Source organism: Drosophila yakuba, chromosome 2R, assembly GCF_016746365.2.
Source record: "Drosophila yakuba strain Tai18E2 chromosome 2R, Prin_Dyak_Tai18E2_2.1, whole genome shotgun sequence".
Classification (NCBI taxonomy): Eukaryota; Metazoa; Arthropoda; class Insecta; order Diptera; family Drosophilidae; genus Drosophila; species Drosophila yakuba.
This window is the reverse complement of record NC_052528.2, coordinates 4,449,915-4,469,712: the sequence shown is the minus strand read 5'-3', so window position 1 is coordinate 4,469,712 and position 19,798 is coordinate 4,449,915. Positions and strand designations below refer to the sequence as shown.

General features: G+C 42.0%; 4 protein-coding genes across 4 annotated transcripts; 3 read left to right on the top strand and 1 right to left on the bottom strand.

Annotated features, from left to right (window-relative positions):
• Positions 1–695: 695 nt before the first annotated feature.
• LOC6529276 lies at positions 696–9,185 on the top strand. The gene is made up of 3 exons (XM_002090245.3): positions 696–983; positions 5,357–5,542; positions 8,515–9,185. Exons 1-3 carry the CDS (start codon positions 917–919, stop codon positions 8,739–8,741), a joined length of 480 nt encoding a protein of 159 aa, XP_002090281.1. The 5' UTR covers positions 696–916; the 3' UTR covers positions 8,742–9,185.
• A 181-nt stretch (positions 9,186–9,366) lies between these two features.
• Positions 9,367–10,430, top strand: LOC6529275. The gene has a single exon (XM_002090244.4). The coding sequence runs from the start codon at positions 9,427–9,429 to the stop codon at positions 10,255–10,257; it is 831 nt and encodes a 276-aa protein (XP_002090280.1). The 5' UTR covers positions 9,367–9,426; the 3' UTR covers positions 10,258–10,430.
• A 2,221-nt stretch (positions 10,431–12,651) lies between these two features.
• On the top strand, positions 12,652–17,526 carry LOC6529274. Its single transcript, XM_002090243.4, has 3 exons — positions 12,652–12,915; positions 16,516–16,728; positions 16,802–17,526. The coding sequence occupies exons 1-3, from the start codon at positions 12,846–12,848 to the stop codon at positions 17,017–17,019; spliced, it is 501 nt and encodes a 166-aa protein (XP_002090279.3). The 5' UTR covers positions 12,652–12,845; the 3' UTR covers positions 17,020–17,526.
• LOC6529273 lies at positions 17,391–18,339 on the bottom strand. The gene has a single exon (XM_002090242.4). The coding sequence runs from the start codon at positions 18,311–18,313 to the stop codon at positions 17,573–17,575; it is 741 nt and encodes a 246-aa protein (XP_002090278.1). The 5' UTR covers positions 18,314–18,339; the 3' UTR covers positions 17,391–17,572.
• Between the last annotated feature and the right edge of the window lie 1,459 nt (positions 18,340–19,798).

Sequence of the window (19,798 nt, the reverse complement as noted above, 5' to 3'; positions counted from 1 at the left end):
AAATGGTATGGAAAAAAGCAACTACAGCAGCGCACAGTGGATTGAGATGTGTATACTGTGGAAACTAAAAGTTCTACATTTAAATACTAATTTACTATTACCAGAATACACGTTATAAACCCAAGAAAATTCACTTCAACTTTCTTGGGATTTTAGTTCCGAATATCCTGATCAAACATATATTTTCTTTATGGAGTATATAAACCTTTTTAATCAACGAGTGACGACTATAATAATAATAAATACAATAATAAAATGTATCCGCAAGCTTAGCTTTGTAGATTAACTATGTTCCTCGACTGAGTCCGATTTTAGGTCTTGCACCACTGTGCTGCTTCTGAAACTGCAAGTGTTTGCGGGCACCATTAAGAAAATGGAGCTATATCGCAGAACAGTAAACCAGTAAACTCGTAAACCCGACCCAACGTCACTCCACTCGAATCCACTCGGATCCACTCGGATCCACTCAACCCAATCCGAGTACGATTTGCAGAAGCGCCTCCCTGAGACCCCCGAATATTGTTCTGCTCGTTGAACGCGGCACTCTTTCAATCGCCTGCTTTCAATCTTTTGGTTCGACCGCCTTCAACGATCTCTCTCACGGCGATTCGCGTTTGGGGTTGGGTTCGTTTTGTTATTGGTTCAACTGGCGCGAACTATTCAGTGTACGTCGTGCGTACTGTTCAGTGTTCACTGTTCACTGTTCAGTTCTCAGATTCAGTTCGCTTTGGTTTCAGTTCGCAGTAAGTTTGTCAACGGGTCGCATGCGTGTTCGGAAAATCGCGCGAAGCGAATGTTAATTTGGAATATCAAAAGCTAAAGCAAATTCAAATACCCGTAAAAGTGCAGTGCCTGTGCAGTGATTCTTAAATTCCTTAAATTCTCCACCAAGGAACGCGTATAAAAAAGGATTATCATGGCCCACGGTTCCACAGGCTGCCTCTTGCTGGCCCTTTTCTCCCTGCTCTTGTTTTTCAATACAGGTGTGTTAGAAACCACTGAATCCGTCTCAAATGGGAGCTAATTAAGCGTAGTTGGAGTCCTAGGGCACGGAGTTACTTAAGTGCGTGGGCGGGATTTCCCATTTGAATGTGCAACAAAACGCCAAGCTGGAGTTCAATGAACCAAACCTAAAGGGTTCACTTGTGCGGAAAATGGGGAAACTGAGTCAGATTAAAGTGTTTGGCAGCTGATGCAAGCGTGGTAAACTCATGTTAAAGAAATGTAGTATTTGAAGAGGGGCATTAAAAGGTGCAGAAAAAAAATGCATGTCGAGTGACTTAAAAATTAAATATGTTGAGCTTTGATAGCTTTAAAAATAAGTATAGTACAAAATAATTAATAATAAATGGTAGTTCAAATTTTGGAGTGTGCACCGTGATCCTATTATTATTTGAGATCTCAATGTGTGATAACTTAACAACCAATTGGCTAAAATTGCTGACCTAATTGATAAGATTATTTTAATGCAGGACCATCCGTTTTCTCAGTTTTAAAATATTTCGCATTATCAGAGCAATTGCTTGGCCACATGAAATAACTTGAAATACCTGCAGTCCAAGAGAAAAATCTTTAATTTCCATGATTTATTATTATTTATGCACTTGCTTGATATTTTTCCGCACCTCTTTTGTGTTTATTTTTACTTCAAAAGCACGACGTTCGAACGTAATGAGAACAAAAATATTTGTTCAACCTTAAAAATGCGGAGAAAGAAAAATATTAAAAATAGCCATGAAAAATGTCAGAGGAAAATGTTGAGTAATGATTCGATGACTGGAAATGCCATCATTACGCAAAGAGGGGCATAAAACAATTTTTATTAGACGTCTCAACAATTACTCAAATTCACCTCAACCTTCAATGAAAAGCGTGCCACATATCTACTCATGTCATCAACTAAAAGTTTATTTGTGTTTATGTGGCGTGGGCGTGGCAAATGAAAACTTTGAGTGGCATAAACCCAACTGACCACTCGGTCCCACCCCAACGAAAATGACTAATCTGAGATCAACCAGAACGACATGGAAATAATCAAGATTAAAGGGTATGGCCAGAATCAACACATGACTCAGAACATGCAATTATTTCAGCCATTATAAACAGCTCATCCTCTTGCTAGATTCTTGATGATACTTTGTAAGCCCTAACCTTCGGGTAATCTTGAATGTCATTTCTCGATCTCGATTTCGGTCGGCAGATCCTCTTAATTAATAAGCAGCTGCTGTTGCGGTTTCCGTTGCCTCAGAGTAATTAAATCTATTCAGTTGCTTACTAATAGTAGTTTCACTGCAATTTACTTGAACAATCACCGCAGTAATCCCGATTATGCAAGTGAATTTAGGACCCTTAAAAACATAAGACCTTCTACAATTGGAAATTGTGCTAGGAATGCATTCAACTAGAGCAAGTTTAGATCACTTTTCAGTGGGAAACTGTACTACGAAAATAATATTGACGAGTATTGCGTAAACGTGAATAATAAAACTATAAAATTTCTGCCATAGAATGCAACTTATTATACAAACGTAAATAATAAAAGCAAACTTTTTATCCAACAGAATGCAAAAAGTTTTCTGAGTTTGCAACACATGCATGCATATGTACTCACTTATTACTTGTAAGATTCTTTATATTATCCCGTATGTAGAATGATGCAACATGATACAACAATGACATACAGAATGCTCATAAAAGTGGAATAAGTATTTAGGTTGTCTATAATTATACGCATTTTTGAATGTGTAGGGAATACATCTTAGGAAACGTTAAATATTGTTAAATATTGTGTTGTTACAAGGCTTCTCTTGGCACTTAACTGGGCCAGCAAAAAACCGCTACCAAAGCCTATCCCCTTAATTTTCTGAATACCTATCTGGCTTATTACTTAGGCATTCGGCGCGAATGTGCTGCAATTTTGATAAACGCTCGACGAGCAATGCATTCGGCAATTTCGCAGTTGAACAAAGCCATATTGCGTGTCAGTCAAATGCAGAGTAAAACTTTCTATCGAAGCTCCAACTCCAAGGGAACCACTGGCAGTTTTTAGGGTTACAAAGTCGTGCCCACCCCACAATTGAAGTTCCACACACTCGTAAGTTGCGAGTTAAACACGTTGCGATATGAACGACAGTTTGTGGGAGTTTTGGGCGAAAATATGGAAACGGGGCTGGTAATCAACACGTTTTGTTTGGGGGCAGAGTAGTAGGGCTTGCGGACTTATGTGTTACAGATGTTAGGGGGCAGATCCCAAATGTTGCAAGTCCAACTTGCAGTTCTCCTCAAGTTTGGAGCTTAATGGAAAAATTGCATGTGAAGCCCGATGTCGGTGTGGGAAACTTTGTGCCCCATTGTTGAGGACTATTAGTTGGGTGGCTAAATGTGCTCATACTGTACTTCCATATGCATGAATATGGTCGCAAAGGGCAATAAACTTTGCGTAGTTTATAGGCTTGACAAAACGGAAAACAAATCAAGAAGGAACCGTTCATAGAACATCCAAGCAGTGTAAGCTCTTAGAAAATTAAAATATCAGCCAGTAATTAAATTTAGCGATTTCATGCAGCAGTAGAACAATTATTTTAAGTGGTTTCAAAATTATAATTAAGGGTTTGTGAGAGACCGGATTTTTTTCACTTACTTAAACCGCTTTCTGGTGTAGCGATGATTAAAGCGGAATTCCGATGGCCAAAACCAATGGCGAAAACATCTCGTCCAACAAATACTTACGCACTTAGCGGCCACCATTCGGGCCCAAATTTGATTCCGATTCGGATTCAGATTCAGATTCGGATTTAGACTCGTATGTTTCTGACCATTTTTGGGGGCAGTTGCGGCTGCCACATCGGTTGGCATAACGCAACCACGGCAAACTGACAGCCACAATATCAATTTTCAGTTTCCATGGAATTACAGTCATTACCATTAGTAAAGTGCCACCGACTTGGAACGGACGCGCAAATAAACAATTCTGCAAACGATCTGACAATTCAGCTGTCAATTAATTTCAATATATTGTAAATGATTATAATTTTCATCTCGGTTTCGCCGCTTTTCGCGGCAGTTTTTCAGCTCTCAATTGCATTCAATTGCCAATAGCCAACTGCCAATATGAATGCGAATGCGAATCGAACGCAAATTGCAATGTTTATGCTGGTTGTTTATGGCCAAATGCGGTCGCTGGCCGAAAAAAAATGTAAACACGTTTTCGGCCAATGCGTTGGCACACTTCTCCGGCCTTTCCCCGTTCCCCCTTACCCGTTACACGCTCCCACTTGCACTCCCCTCCATCGCCTTCCGACTGAACTAGGCTTTCGTTTAAACGCACCTCAAAGTGTTGGCTAAGTGCATTTAACCCGAACGTTAACGTTTGACGTTTAAATTGGCCAGAGAAACGAGTTTTATGGCCGCCATCAACGCCGCAGTCATCATCATCACTCAAACATTTTCAGAACATTTTCACTAGTACTTGAAAATAGGAGATCAGATTTACTTTCAAAATATTAATAAACATCAATGACTGGTTAAGCCAAGAAGGATTTTCCTTTCTGGTTAAACTCCTACTTCGAAGTTTAGTTCATTAGAAACATAATGAATGTTATAAATATAATGCTATAAATTAAAATATCAAAATAAAATATTTATTCTGCAAATAATAATAATATGACAGGAATTATATCAATTTTTTGCGGTGCATTCAACAATCGTTGGCTCAGTTTAATCAAATAATTACTTACCCACTAGTCGCAGCGCCTAATCGCACATATAAACCAGGCGAAGTCGAACTTTTTGACACTTTTATAAGGCAGTTGCCCCATCGCCTGTCGCATAAATAACTCGGCCAAAAGGCTCCCGACGGAAATTGGTGGCGGCTCGGCAATATTTCAAAGATATCCGCCAACGGCTTCTAACGCAGCAGGAAATACTGCTTGGCGGCTACTCCGTTTGAATATGATGGGATGCGATTCATTAGTGGAACGATTATGGACTGCGATTATGGAGCAAGAGTGAGTTAGTTCTTTTACTGCGATTTCTATAGCAGGTGGTCCCAAGAACACTGAGAATCTCTCTTCTTAAAATGCTAAAATAGTTAAATATTATAAGAGGGACAGAAATAGTTATACTACAAAAAAGTAATTTAGTTGTATTTATTTTGTCTGAGTAGACAATAAACCGAAAATTGTATAAATCTATTTTGACAATTCTGAAGATTAATGAATCGTATCATCGCACTATTGATTAAGGCAAAATGCACGTTCTGACATTTCAGTTTGAGTTTGTGGGCTTGCCTCGTAGGGCAGCGAAGATTATCTGAATTAAACGTAGCCAACCAATTGATATTCATTTCCCATTTCAGCCTCCGCGGTGCTGCGATGCTGGCGCTGTTCGACGGACGTGTCCAATGGCGAGTTCTGCAACGATCCCTTCATGCCGGAGACCATTTCGGAGCAGCAGCGGTACTGGAGCTACGTGAACTGCACCTACTCGGTGGGCGCGAAGTCGGTGAATGCCCGGCCCGTGTGCAAGAAACTGGTGCAGGAAGGTGAGATCGAACCCCCACACCTATTTAGGCACCGGCACATAGAGCACTCGGTGTCGAGGGACCTGAATAAGAGAAGCACGGACATGAATGATTGGGCGCCCGTTGCATTTGCATTGTTGCGACCACTTGTGCGGTCCTCGGAAGGCTACACTTGGAAAGACTGACCAGTTAGACCAACCAGAAATTTTGAAAGAAATAACAGCTGTTCAGAAACCAATAAAAAGCCACTGCAAATTCATACGTAGGAACAGGGGATAGATATGGAGATATGGTATTTTTTGCACTGTACGTTCCTGCAGGAAGGGGTTGGGGATCGCTAGATCGGCGCAACTGTGCGTCCCGGCTGTGGCCGAGAGTCAAACAAGATTGAAATTTATTGCCCTGACAAGGTCCAAACAAGTGCAGGCGACACAGACACAGCAACAATGCCAACGGAACGACTTGACTCTGCAACTGCAGCTGTTGTTGCTGCCCCTGTTGCTGCGCCTTTGGAGGGGCGTGGCAGGTGGTGTCTGGGCGGGGCCACAACAACCACAACAAGTGGCGACGTTTGGCCCGTAGTTGCATGTGCCGCTAATTTGCGGCAAATAGATGTGGAGAAAGAGCCGGCGAACGGGGCGTATGAGTGATATTTCGTTGTGGGCTGTGGCGATCTTAAGTCCGATTTTACTGTGGCCTTTTTATTGCTAGTTTTTTTTTTTGGTATTGTCCGCTAGCGGAGCAAATTGTACATTTGCATATGACAAGAAAAGCAAACTAAAACAAGGCACAACAAAAAACTGGTGAAGCGATCCGTGTCGTTACAATTTGATCTAAATTCACTTTGCATTGTTGGCCACTGAATAAATTTACGTACCAGCAGACGATTCGGGCTTGGATTTTAAATGTGGGTCGGTCAAACAAACAATGAAGCAAAAAATATGTTGACATGGAGTGATGTAATTGCATTTGGAAAATTATACTGCACGCTCTATAAAAATCAGTAATTTATAGTTATAAAAAAAGTATATACTCCTATAAATACAAATGTAAGGGGATATATACGTACGTAGTATTAAACAATTTTTTAAGTAGAAAGGGATATTTACAATGGTTGAAAAAGGGAAACAATATGTGATAGTCAATCAGTTGACTTTTTTTATGGTTTCTAATTGTGATACACTAATTCAAATAGCTTGTTAATTCATTGCAATTTAATACCCATCAAAAGCAGTCACCAGAAACGGCGTCTGAGATTTCTTGAGTCGCATTAAAGCAATTTCTTATGGCCAATTAATGAACACCATTAAATTTTAGCAATCAAGCGTCTACAAATTGGTTCACCGAGTCTTTGCAAGTTTTCAGCCTGGCAGTTGGCAATTAAAATTGCAATTGCAGACTTTCGGCCATCGGTATATCTATATCTCCGACTGAGTTTGGTCCCCAGCAACATGAGCAGCGCTTGTAATGCGCAAAATACATAATATACGGGCCGAGCGGGCTAGGAAAAAATACTCAAAATACATATAAATTAATTAAGTTGTTGCACAGCGTGAAGCGCTCAATTACGACTCCAAGATGAGGGGCAAAATTCGGGGGCTATGGCGGCAGAATGTGTCTGAGAAAAATGCATCTAGGCGATGCAACTGGTTGCTGCCATCTGGGTTTTTATTTGCCGTTAAATTAATTGCTTATGAAGCCTCGCTAGACGAGTGGCCAGCTTTTTGGAAAATGTCAAATTAAAAACGTATTCTACAATGCCAAAGTATAAAGCCAAGCAATTAGCCGCAAGCGGTTGATTCAACTCTGTGTCTGTAGGTATTTTGCAACGTGTTGTAAGTCCGCTTTTGACCATTTCGGGCGGATAACAGCTTATTTCTGGTTTTTTCTCCGGGGAACGACGAACCAAAGGGAGACATACATAAAGTCATTTTCTGATACAAATGTCCTGCCTTACAAGTTAACTATTCCTGGCTGACAAGTTTTGGAGCTGTCCACTTGAACAGCTTTCAAATACCAATTATTTATTTGCCATTAAAGGGTGTTGCTGCTCTAAGATGTTAGAAATAGAGGTTCATTTAAAAGTAAAAGACCCATATAAGATATTCATGCAAAAGGATGCCATCGGAAATATTCGCGTTCTCGTAAATAATGTGGCGCTGTGTGTGCGGCTGATCCACGCAGCATTTTTGATCGGGTTTCTGAGCACTGGGCCTTGTTTGATGCGACGGCCGTGATAAGGCGACAATTGTCAACAATTTTATTAGCCCGACTGTAGTCCACTGCCGACCGTCTGAGGCAATCACAAAAATGGCCAGCTCTGTCCATTTCCAGCATCTTTTAAAGTTCGCCTTTGCCGTATTCCATACGAAATGATTTTACTAGTTTGTCGTTTTGTTCTATTTGCCGCGAACACACAACACGCAATTTGTTGTGAATTTTTGTGCGATGTTTGTTTTTTGTTTTGCCGTCTGATTGCAAATGGTCTCTAGTTTCGTCGAGTTTCAGCCACGATTTGGCCAATCGTGTGTGTTTCGCGGGCAGTATTTGTTAAGGTATATCGAATCTATAGATACCATGAACCCGTTTGCAGGTGAAAAGAGGTCAGCAAGTGCCCCTCAAAGTACTTTCTTGAAGTAATCCCATAGAATATCATGGAACTGTATAAAAACTCTTAGTCCGACAAACAATACCCTAGAATCCAAGCAGCCAACACATTTTCATTTTTTATTTATATTTTTTTTTATTTAGAGTACCCTCTTACAATTTATTTAATCTTATGTGAAGCCTACTACTGCCTTAGACACTGACATTAAAGTCACATCGCGCTTTTTTGGCGTGCTGTAATTTTTTTATATGACAATTAAGAGATTTTATTAATGGCTGAAATATGCAGTACGCGCAAATAAAATGTAATGCGCATGCATGGAGCAGACATTAATTAAAATGGTTAAATTAAAATAATTAAGCGCACTGCTCTTCTTCATTTTCAGTCTACGGCAAGCGGGTGATTTCGCGTTCCTGCTTTTACGAGGACATGGACGATTCGGCGGACAAATGCGCCAATGACCAGACCTCGTCCTACATAAAGACCGTCTACTGCCGCACATGCACCACGGACGGTTGCAACGGAGCCAGTGGCGCCACTCCACTACTCCTGCTCCTAATACTGCCCCTTTGGCTGGCGGTATCCTTCGGGCACTTGCCGCTGAGCAAATGAGCCAAAGGATCTGGCCCGGACTTAACTGCGGGACTTCAGGCTGAAGTTGAACTGGCCGGGAATTTCGGTGCTTAGCCCGGACTTAACTGAATTTTTTCAACAAGTTTTAGTCACTTTGCCCTCACGAATCTGCACAAATCACAGGACACAGGAGAATAGGATGCCCCAGGTGCGGAAGGCCCGTGAATCGCGGTCACCCTTCCGACATCATCCGCGTAAATGTTTCTGAGTCACCGCAGTCACAAAAGATCAAACAGTTACTCGTAGTCAGTACTCTACACCCATCATAAAACACTCGAACACACTTAACTTTGTTGTAATATGTACATCCATGTAATGTCTTAATTATTGTATTTGTAATTAAACGGACAGAGCATTTGGGCTCTGCCTGTACGTATTTAAATAAATCGTAAATAGATGGTATGCTAAAAGTGCATTTATAAATGTTCGGATTTTTATTTGAATTAGAAGAGGATTAGAAGAGAATACGATGTTAATGTAAATAAAAATAAAACGGGGCAATGTAGAAGCAGCAAGGCGAGTGTTTTCAAATTTAAATTTGTGCGTGATTCTAGTATATGCTTTTACTTGTAAGCATGGGGTAATCGGAAAATTTGAATTGATTTGATTTTTTCCAAACCCAGTTGGCCTCAAAACACCAAGCACTCCTACGTCAACATCCGAAATGTGGCAAGGACACAATGAAAAACCCACTTCGACCCGTTCGATGGCCAAGGACATAGCCCACCCTGAGAGGCCTTTGCCGCCGTGGAGTAGGCTTTTGGACCACAATGCGGAAGGTTGTCTGCGGAGGAGAAGTGGGGAAAAGGAGGAGCACTACGAGGTGGAGATCTCCAACCACTTATGGTCACTTTGGGGCACCACACAGCAAGTGAATCCAGAGAAAAACAGTTCTTCGTTGGAGTCCGCATCCGGCAGGACCTCAGCTCCTGGCCAGGCGTTGGCATGCTGTGTGATAGCCTGTTGTGCAGGCAGTTTTCAATCTTTGGATTCCTGGGATTCAAGCGCTCTAGACTCTATCATGTTGAATGGGCGGGGTTACTACAACGAAAGCTTGGCGAACAGGCAACTTTGGGTTCGAACAGGAGAGCTCTGCCTGGAGTGTCTGAATACCACCTGCTTTCTTGATGGCCGCGAGTTTTGGGTGGACATCGAAAAGTTCAGTACCGGCAAATTGTACAGTAGAACCAAGAGTCTGGGATCCGCACTGAGTGTGTTCTTCGGCCAGCACTTGCAAACGGGAATTCTCCAGCTGAGGGATCAGGCTCTGGCCTTTGGGCTTATCCCAGAGTTCGCCTCCGGAGGGGCGTTCTTCCTCTTTCACTGCCAGGCGAGGGGGAAGCCGCTTTTCCAGGACACCAAAAGTGCCCCGTATGTGCTCAGGATGCGAAAGCTACAGCAACTGCTTTACTGCATACTCATAACTTTGGACGAGAAGCGCCACAATGTGCCTTTCAGGATCTACAAGGTGGGATGTGTGCCACGTGCTAATTAACCGGATGTGGGACATAAGAATAGAACCGATCACTGGCCAAACTATAATTCCCTTGTTTATTCATATCTTCCCCTGAAAATGTAAGCGTAATTTAATAGCACAATGCCAAATCCTATGTGTTAGGTGCTGCATTTTATATTTAAAATTATAATGCTCTCATTAAGGCCAGAATATCCATCATTGGAATATAAATGTACAGTGCCGGAAAGGTTAAGTGACATCAGCCCGGTTAGTATATTAGTATTAGTATTAGTATTATTTGAATAGTACGAGTGTAAGTGCACATAGTCAGCGACTTAAGCTCTTGTAACCCACGTTAAGTATACATTTTGTCAGGCACATCAAGAGTAATTGTCTCACATCACTGCGCTTGACATTGCATTTGATTTGAGGAGCGTTCGTTCGCCTTCTCGATGGTGCGGTGCTGCTTGTATCCACAATTATGGTCTGCCAGCGGAAATGAGTTCAGTCTGTCATTCAATTGGCGAAATTCGTTAATTGGCAACCACGCAAATTCGAAATATCCGCAAACTCCTTTTTTGCGAAACGCAATGACGTTTGACCCCGTCAATTGAGCGTTGGATTTGCAGATCTTAACATTTTGATGCCAAGACAAATTGCTACTAAATTCTGGTCTAACAGGCGGCACTTGATAATTTCATTATGCTTTAATTAAAATCGCATAAAACCAGCGGTGTGTATAAATAAAGTTTGTCACATGGCACGAAAAGCGAAGGCTGTCATAAAAAAGAAAAACACTTGCAACATCCAGTGAAATAACGCAAAATAAATTTATAATATGGGTGGCAGCTAGGCTTTTGGCCATTTAAACTTGTCGCACGGCTTTTATTTGTTTTGGAGTTTAGTTTTATTTTTGTGGTTGACTGGCGAAAATGTCGTACAGAGTTTCAAATAAAACTGGCCATTTATCATGGGGCAGCCGCTTTGGAAAACATATTATGAATCGACAATCGAATGTTACGTATACGCCCCGGAGGGCAGCTGTTGCCTGTTGGTCGCTGCGCATGCGCGCTTTCCACCGATCAGGCCTTAACCCCCGGCTATTCTTGGCTCGATCCGCTCCGATCCGATCCGAGCCAATCCGATCCAACCAACTCCATTGGCGAGCTGGCGGGTGCGTGCGCGTTTTTCACGCTCTGTCAACTTTTGGACATGGAACTACTGGGAGGAGGAGCAACTGAGCCGCAGATTAGTGTCAAGATTTGCATACGAAATCGTATATCTGCCAGGTGCGTGTGTCGCCAATTTGGTAGGAGTGTTGCCAAATTTGGCTAATTCCGCCGAGCTGCAGTTGCCAAATGTTGTGACTCTGCATCCTGCACTCATGAATCATTTTTGCTGGGGATTTCAACCATTTATAATAGCTGTTTGCATTCAGATCTAGATATGCCAGCTGCCCAAAGTGCCTGGAAGTGTTTCGAGTGGATTAAATCACTTGTGGAGTGGCGTTAACCGATCGTGGCTAAGCTCATTTAAAAGTCGTTTATACCCTGCTGAAATTTTTCATTCGCTTACATGATGCGTTTCTCAAAATTCTGGAGGAAAAGCTTTTTGTGGCTGACGACGTGTCCCCGCTTAGCGGTGTTGCAAACCCCGCTGCTTTGGGGTGACCATGCCACAAAATAATGTTAAATGAGTTTTCATTATAGCTTTTTGGATGCTTAAATCTAGTTAATTAATTATTATAGGTTTATTATTTAATTATTATAATTAATTATATCGAACTGATCCTTCTAATCGAAAATTAAGAATTTAAAATATTGTCTTGACATATAACAGCAAGTTTTACTTTAAGGGTTGATTGATAAGGATTCCAGTTTACATCAAGTTAATTTTGAAATTGAAATCTACGCATCTTCAGCGTAGATGCAAGGCGTGAAGAACTATTTTGTTTATATGTTTTGCTTGGCTATTAACTTCGAAAACTAATGTACAATGCGAGTATTTTCTATCCTACTTTCAATTTTATAAATATTTGATAAATAACATATGTAATTATACATAAAAGTTATAATAATCTAATTACATTACATCCGGATACTTGTAAACAAACACACCCACTCACTTAACACTGTTTACTTGACTTGTTTTTCCAGCAAACAATGACAGCCTGCCAAATGAAACGTCATCAATTTAACTGCACTGTTTGCGCCCTCAAGGAAATCGGAAAAAGGGCAAACGCTGGCCAAATGCGTGAGTCTGGCTGGCTGTCTGGTGGGAATCCCTTGGACACCAAGGAAAAAAGGGATATGGCGACTGGGGAAGCCCCCCCAGAAGCGAGGCAACAACAACATGGGCCAAAAACTGCCATGCGGCAGCGACGCGACCGCGCTGCCAGCAACATTCAGCGGCGAGACTCTGGCACTCTGGCGAAGAAGCCTCGGCAACATCCACAGTCGTTCCTCGGCCGAGCAACCGTCTGCATCGCGCGCACTCTCGAAGCGATTTGGAGCCGCACCAACCCTCGGAGGACCAGCAGGAAGTGTTCACCACCAAGCAGAGGCGCCGCCAAGTCGCGTTCCGCATCCCCAAAGGATTCGCATAGACATTCCAAGGAAGCAGCAGCCATGTCAGCGGTGCCGATGAAAGCCTTTCTGGCTGGCGTTTTCTTGCTGGCCAATGCCTGGCACATCACAGGTGAGATGTGTTCAACGTCCACAGTGTCGATCAGCAAACTGGAACTGGAAAGCTCTTAGGTCTCCTTGTAAACATAAAACCCCCAAGAGGTGGTCCAATTTTCCAGCAGTGTTCGGGTGCAAAGAGAAAATTCTGAGAGTTCAGTGGTTTTCAAAGTAAACACCCTACCTACTTAATTACAAAATGTACTCAAAATTAAGCATCATTTCGGACAGCAATTTTCTTCTGTGCACCTGTAATTCCATCTGGCCCACAAGGTCGCCGATCCGCATAAAGTTTGAGGTGTGATGGTTTTTATACCCAGAGCCCATGAATGAAATTTGTTTCAATTTTCCCGAAATTTGTTTATGTACTTTTCCCGCCGTCCATTTAACGATTTTCCCTTGCGGTATTTATACAAATTCCCAAAATTTGGCTTACAACTAAAAAAGTTTCAGGTGAAATCCATAAAATATACTTGGCTATTTATGTTTCTCTCGATTCGAACGCGGATTTATGAACGACACTTAAAATGATGGGTTCGTTTTTATCTGTCGTAAACAAATTAATAAAGGATGGGTGGAATAGAATGAAACATTAATGGGAGGTATGTGGGCTCAAATATAGAAGCGCTTATTTGTATATTTTGCATTGAACGTGTAGAACGTGTAGAAAGAGAAAGATAGAAACACGTGTAGAAAGACATTTGAAAATTATGAGCAATATTATTTTTTGCGAGGCGTAAGGCGTAAGGTTTAAAATGAAGAGATGTAGTGTTTTGGTTTTTAGTGTAGGAACTAGGAGTATTAAATTGTTTATTTTATTTTTATTTTTGTTTTTAATAAAACAAATGTACTGCATAAATTGCATAGTCATCCTGATTTTAAAGTAAAGTTATTTCATAATATACTTCACGCTCCCTCATTATGTATAGATCAAGTTCGTGGGTCATTGCTTCCTTGATGAACATCGTTCCATATATACACGTGCATATTCGCAGTTCGAGAATTTTCACGCTTCCGAATGATTGGCAACCTGCATGCCCTATAAATACAAATATTCGCTCGACTGCCAGACATTTCGATATTTATTTTCACAATCATTTCAGAACGGCTCACATGATTAGCCAAACAGAATCTAAACGACGATATGGAAATGCAGTTTCCATATTTCCATGGCCCGTTGAATGCCTTTGAATCGCTCCTGACTTTGATGAGGCTAATTAAGGAACGAGGATTGTGATTGGGTCATTAGGCGGTGAATCGAAGCAGCAGCTCCGGCCCCCTGTTGCTCTCAGTTCGCCTTTCCCGGTGTCCTGCAATTATCTAATTGCTCTGTTTTTGCTACGGTTTCAATCTGGGTTTACGAGATTCGGGGAGTGCGCATGTCAGAGTGGCGCCAGGATGTCGCCTGCTCCAGTTTCCCGCTGTCTTTGACATCTGGCATCCCACATCCCACATCCCCCGGAAAATCTCTAGCCCCACTTGGCAGGAAACTATGTCAGAGTCTGGCCGTCTCCGTGGGGGTTAGTTCTGCGTTTCCCGACTTCAACTGCGTAATTTGCGCAAACTGATAGTGCAGGCAGATAAAAGTTGCGGGCTACCCTCGTTCAGGAAGCGGAGATTATCCTGACACACATCCGATCCGTATCGTATTATATTGGTGATTCCTGCGCTACATTTTAGGGGGTTGCTCTTGCTTATGCAAAAGTGGAGTGTTTCGAAGGAACGCAGACAGGGGCGTGGAGTGCAACTTCCTTCAAAACAAGTCTCAGCTTTCAATTACCCGAGGACTGCTTTAAAAGAAGCCACACCAAGTCGAGCCATGTGCGTGACCTCAGCGAATGCTTTTAGAGTGTTAAGCGGGGGCGATAAAAAAACCTTGAACGGCGACCTTGGATGCCACTGGAAAAAAGTGTTGCGAATTTCAAAAGGATATTTATTGGGCCATGTCTTTTTCACCATATCCGGGGTATATGGACTAATATTACTAATATTTTTAAATTACTTAATTACCACACCTAAGTGGAGAATTGAAAAACTTCATTTTTTCTGTGTGTAGCTGTGGGAAACAACCTTGTACTCACACTATACAACTTTTAGCTGTGCCAGTTAGCAGAAATTGCCCTAAAAACCCCCAAACAAAATAGCCGAAAGATTGCAAACGGTGTGGCACTGGATTTTGCATATGACCAGTCGATATAAGGCTACCAGGCTCTTCAACCAACTGGCATCCCAAGGTCACTGCAACTGAAGCCTGCGGAGCGTATACGTAATATCCCCACCTCTAGCGTAATACTGTAATTTAGCTGGGAAGGAAGATTATAAATATGTTATAGTCAATATTTGACAGTCACCACTCCTTCAAGGCACCCTTTCCAAGACGGTTTGCCCTCAAGGTGCGCTAGTTGAGCAACTGGACTCGTGGCATGTTTGCCTTTTCTTGTGGTAAACAGGCATGTCCTGGCAATTTCGCAGGGCAGGACATGCAAAACTATTTCAAGGACACGACCGACGATCTTGATTTACTGTCGCGCCAAATCACGCAACCATATCAACACAATTAGAGGAGTTTCCCTCGCCGTTTCACACATCAACTGAGCTCTTGCACTAATTAAATCATTTGTCCAATTCTAAAAATAGTTGAGACTCATACGAACAGCTTGTTATATGAATTCATATGTTTAAGGTGTGAAAACTTAGCTGAATGTGCGAAATTAGTGCGGTGAACGGAAGAATAACAAATTATTATGAAAACAAAAATAAACAAAATTTTGAACTAGTAATATCTCTACAAAAGGGAAAAATATCAAAAAAGCTTCCAGGCTGCAATAGCTCAACACATTTAAGCAAACGTGTTGTGTGTCCTACATTATTAATCAACACCCTAACAGAATTAAGTACGGTGTAAAGATAGAAAATGGTCAACTTGGTACAGTAAACGAAGAAACAGGTACATACATAAGTATATTCCCGAAATGAAGTGATGGTACCAATATTTTGTCATGGTGCAAATCTATCGCGTACCTCTACTGATATCACTAATGTTACAAATAATTAAATATTTATTTATATATATACATTATACATAATTAAGCTCTCTTTTTAGGGCCCGTTGTTAGGCATTTGATTGTATACATTTCTTGCCAAAAAACAACTATGAATTCAGTTTTAGTAATAACGTCTACAGTTATTAAAAAACAATAACACCATAATACTAAGAATATAAGGTGCTTTTAGTTTCAATTCATTAATTGGCAAGATATTCTTCATTCACTGCTTCACGAATTCCGAATCACCCCGCCCTTCAGCAGCCAGAATTCGGTTACGTATACGTAATAAAACTCAACTGAGGCGCCACATCGACTGGCCACGCATTCTCAATTTTCGCAGTAGGCGACTCGAAGGGGGCGGCACATGAAGATGATGATGTCAACCTCTGACTGAAGCACACCAAGCTATGTCACCCTCTTTTGAATTTAGTTCCCAAACAAATATCCTTTTTGGTCGCATTTAGCGATCCGAAAATATGACACCTTGAAAGAGGTCAACTGAAGCTTGTCACCCTGATGGAGTTACTTCTATTACTACTATTGCTATTATTATTACTACTACTTTACAGCTGTAAATGAGCAGCACCAGAAGCATCATCTGCAGTGCTGGCACTGCAGCTCGGACACCATTGGGGCGGAGGACTTCTGCGACGTGACCTTCCAGGAGGACAACATTCCCACTGACCTAATCAAGGAGCGGAACATCAATCTGCTGAGGAGCTGCAACAGCACCATTAACTCCGATCACGAACGGGCCGTTTGCCGCAAGACCGTGGAGGAAAGTGAGTAATGGGATAGACGCACTTCCACATATACATCGAAATCAATTTGAGGCAACTCTTATGCAAATTCCAGATAATGGAAAGCTGGTCACCAAGCGGTTCTGCTACTACACCAACAAATCAGATCCCGTGGAGCTGTGCAACATCACCAGTCCGGAGAAGAATGTGCGCCGGATATTCTGCGAGGACTGCCTCACCGATCGCTGCAACGGAGCCTTTGCGGGAGCATCTATTTTGGAGATGCTGTTGCTTCTGCCCATTGTGGCCCTGATTCAACAGTTGGTCATCTAAGCAAAAGATCCCCAGTGGCTTTTCTTTTCAGTTGGAACGTGATATTTTGCCTGGCCTCACGGCCCGAGCTGTTGCTGATTTACGTTTAAGTTTACGTTTACGTTTACGTTTAGCTCGAATTAACTTAGTTTCGGGGACACTAGCCCCACCACTCATTAGCTTACATTCAGATGGAAGGTCAAGGATCGTTTATAGGTTTATAGTTTGCCTGGCCGAGTGCCGATGTTTGCCAAGCTCAAAGCTCAAATTCCAAGAGAAATCCAATTCAAAACTTTTACCAAACAACACAATACCATAACGAAAGCAACTATAAGTAAATGAAAAAATATTCAGTAGCGATTAAACCCCCGAGCACAGTAAATACTCACTTATTAGACAATGTACAACATGATATTTTAATGTAAAGAACACAAGCATTCACCTATGTAATTATCTCAGAAGCTAGACAAAGAAAAACACGCACTTAAAATCAAGGTATTAAAGCACTCGAATATACAAAACCGAAAACACTACATAAAGCTCGCGCACTCGGAGTGTCATTTGTGGGTTGGACTTAAAGGAATTTAAGTAGGTCTATAACTGCGTCAACAAGTCGTTGTTTCGTGCTTTGATTCAGCCCAGGATAGAATTCCTCAATTTGGATGCTTTGCCAGAGCTTAGCCATGTATTCGCTGAACTCCTGGCTATTTTTTTCACCACTTTTATATCGTTTGTAAAGAATCAACTCGGCTTCCACCATTGAAGAATAGGACTCCCGATTGCCGATATACAGCTGGTAGAGAAGCGCGGCCAGCCTGGTGGATCTCTCCAGGGTGTAAGCCCGACGAATCACTACTCCTAGGATCCTAGTCAGTTGGTCTGTCCTAAACAAACAATGGAGTTTCCGGGAATGGTGTCCTATCGCCAACTGCCACTTGCCCAGCTCATGGTCCTCCGATTGCAAAGCTTGCTGGAACAGATCGGAGCTGTTTAGAGTCTCCAGATGCTCACGGATCTGTTCGCGAATGAGATAACTCTGCAGGTGATGACGAACTGTCACGTTACTCTCCTTACGGCACACCACATGCTGCAGCGTCTCCTGCAAATCCTCGATTTTGGCCACATCCCTGGGGTAGTCGGCTTTCAGTTTTCCCCACGTGGCTCCCACCAGAAGGAGCTGCTCGGATACGGTGCCATTGAAGTCCTCGATCAGAAGAAGCATCCGTTTGTTGTCATAGCTGGTCACCTGCGTGCCCAAAGTACCATACGAAGGCGTAAACAGCAAGGGGAGTACTAAAAGTAACGTAGCAAGCATCTCGGAACTGGAAATGCAACTGAACCAAGAGCAACTGGGTTATCTTTAGGCCCGGCTTATCAGCTTGGTTCTATCGCAAAGATGAACACATACTCTTTCAAGGCAATTGTGGCTTCTAAGAGAATGCTGAAATAATATTTAGAGTTCTGAAGCGGTGATGCTGATTATACTAAGTTCTCTTTTACTGCTTGCTATATCACATATTCTTTTCCATTGATTATATTAAAAATCATCGAAGACCCCTCCAAAACTTTCATCGTGTAATCTAACACCAACAAGTGGGCCTTCCAAAGTAAAAACAAGAGAGAACGCTATAGTCGAGTTCCCCGACTATCTGATACCCGTTACTCAGTTAGTGGAAGGGAGAAGGAGAGTCTTAAACACAGTTTTTGGCGGTTTGTGGGCGTTAGAGTGGGCGTGGCAAAAAGTTTTTTGGCAAATCGATAGAAATTTACAAGACCAATACAAAAATGAAAAAATTTCAAAACATTTTTCAAAAGTGTGGGTGTAGCAGCTTTGGGCGGTTTGTGGGCGTTAGAGTGGGCGTGGCAAAAAGTTTTTTGGCAAATCGATAGAAATTTACAAGACCAATATAAAAATGAAAAAATATCAAAACATTTTTCAAAAGTGTGGGCGTGGCAGTTTTGGGCGGTTTGTGGGCGTTAGAGTGGGCGTGGCAACATGAATCGACAAACTTGCGCTGCGTCTATGTCTCTGGAGTCTGTATGCTTAATCTCAACTTTGTAGCTTTTGTAGTTCCTGAGATCACAGCGTTCATACGGACGGACAGACAGACGGACAGACGGACAGACGGACAGACGGACATGGTCATATCGACTCGGCTATTGGTCCTGATCAAGAATATATATACTTTATATGGTCGGAAACCCTTCCTTCTGCCTGTTACATACTTTTCAACGAATCTAGTATACCCTTTTACTCTACGAGTAACGGGTATAAAAAAGGACAGAAAAAATGAGAGAAATGGAGAATTCCGAATTCCCGTCACTATTTCACTAATCCGAAATACATAAAATTTAAATCCAATTAGTCGACCTTAATACGAGGCAATGGAACCCTCGCTGATATCCTGCCGTTGTCCTTGTCCTACTGCCCCAACACAGCCTTCCGTTCACCCATTTTAAGCCCCGTGTCTACCCAGACGGCCCCATCTAATTACATTTATGCTAATTTGCCGTCGTTGTTGATTAGTGACACCCCATCTCATCTGCGCCTCATTAGGTTTCGATCGTGCTCAATGAGATAAGGGGGCCAAAGGAATGTTTGTCAGCCTTGCCCACGTAAAATCGCTCTACATTTGTTGACATACTTTTGGGCGGAAGCTGAAAAAGCTGGCTTGAGTTAGCTGTCTTCAAGAAGCACTTAGTTTTCTGGGGGATAATCATTTGTCACTCTGTACAGATTCCACAAATAAACACGAATATTTTGTCACCTGGAGTGTTGTATCGATACAAGCTTTAGGAA

Bases quoted from the DNA above. Each gene is read 5' to 3' on its own strand.
- LOC6529275 (XM_002090244.4), top strand. From the start codon at position 9,427: ATGTGGCAAGGACACAATGAAAAACCCACTTCGACCCGTTCGATGGCC.
- LOC6529273 (XM_002090242.4), bottom strand. From the start codon at position 18,313: ATGCTTGCTACGTTACTTTTAGTACTCCCCTTGCTGTTTACGCCTTCG.
- LOC6529276 (XM_002090245.3), top strand. From the start codon at position 917: ATGGCCCACGGTTCCACAGGCTGCCTCTTGCTGGCCCTTTTCTCCCTG. The intron at 984-5,356 runs GTGTGTTAGAAA...TTCCCATTTCAG, and splicing joins GCTCTTGTTTTTCAATACAG to CCTCCGCGGTGCTGCGATGC. The intron at 5,543-8,514 runs GTGAGATCGAAC...CTTCATTTTCAG, and splicing joins CAAGAAACTGGTGCAGGAAG to TCTACGGCAAGCGGGTGATT.
- LOC6529274 (XM_002090243.4), top strand. From the start codon at position 12,846: ATGTCAGCGGTGCCGATGAAAGCCTTTCTGGCTGGCGTTTTCTTGCTG. The intron at 12,916-16,515 runs GTGAGATGTGTT...ACTACTTTACAG, and splicing joins CAATGCCTGGCACATCACAG to CTGTAAATGAGCAGCACCAG. The intron at 16,729-16,801 runs GTGAGTAATGGG...TGCAAATTCCAG, and splicing joins CCGCAAGACCGTGGAGGAAA to ATAATGGAAAGCTGGTCACC.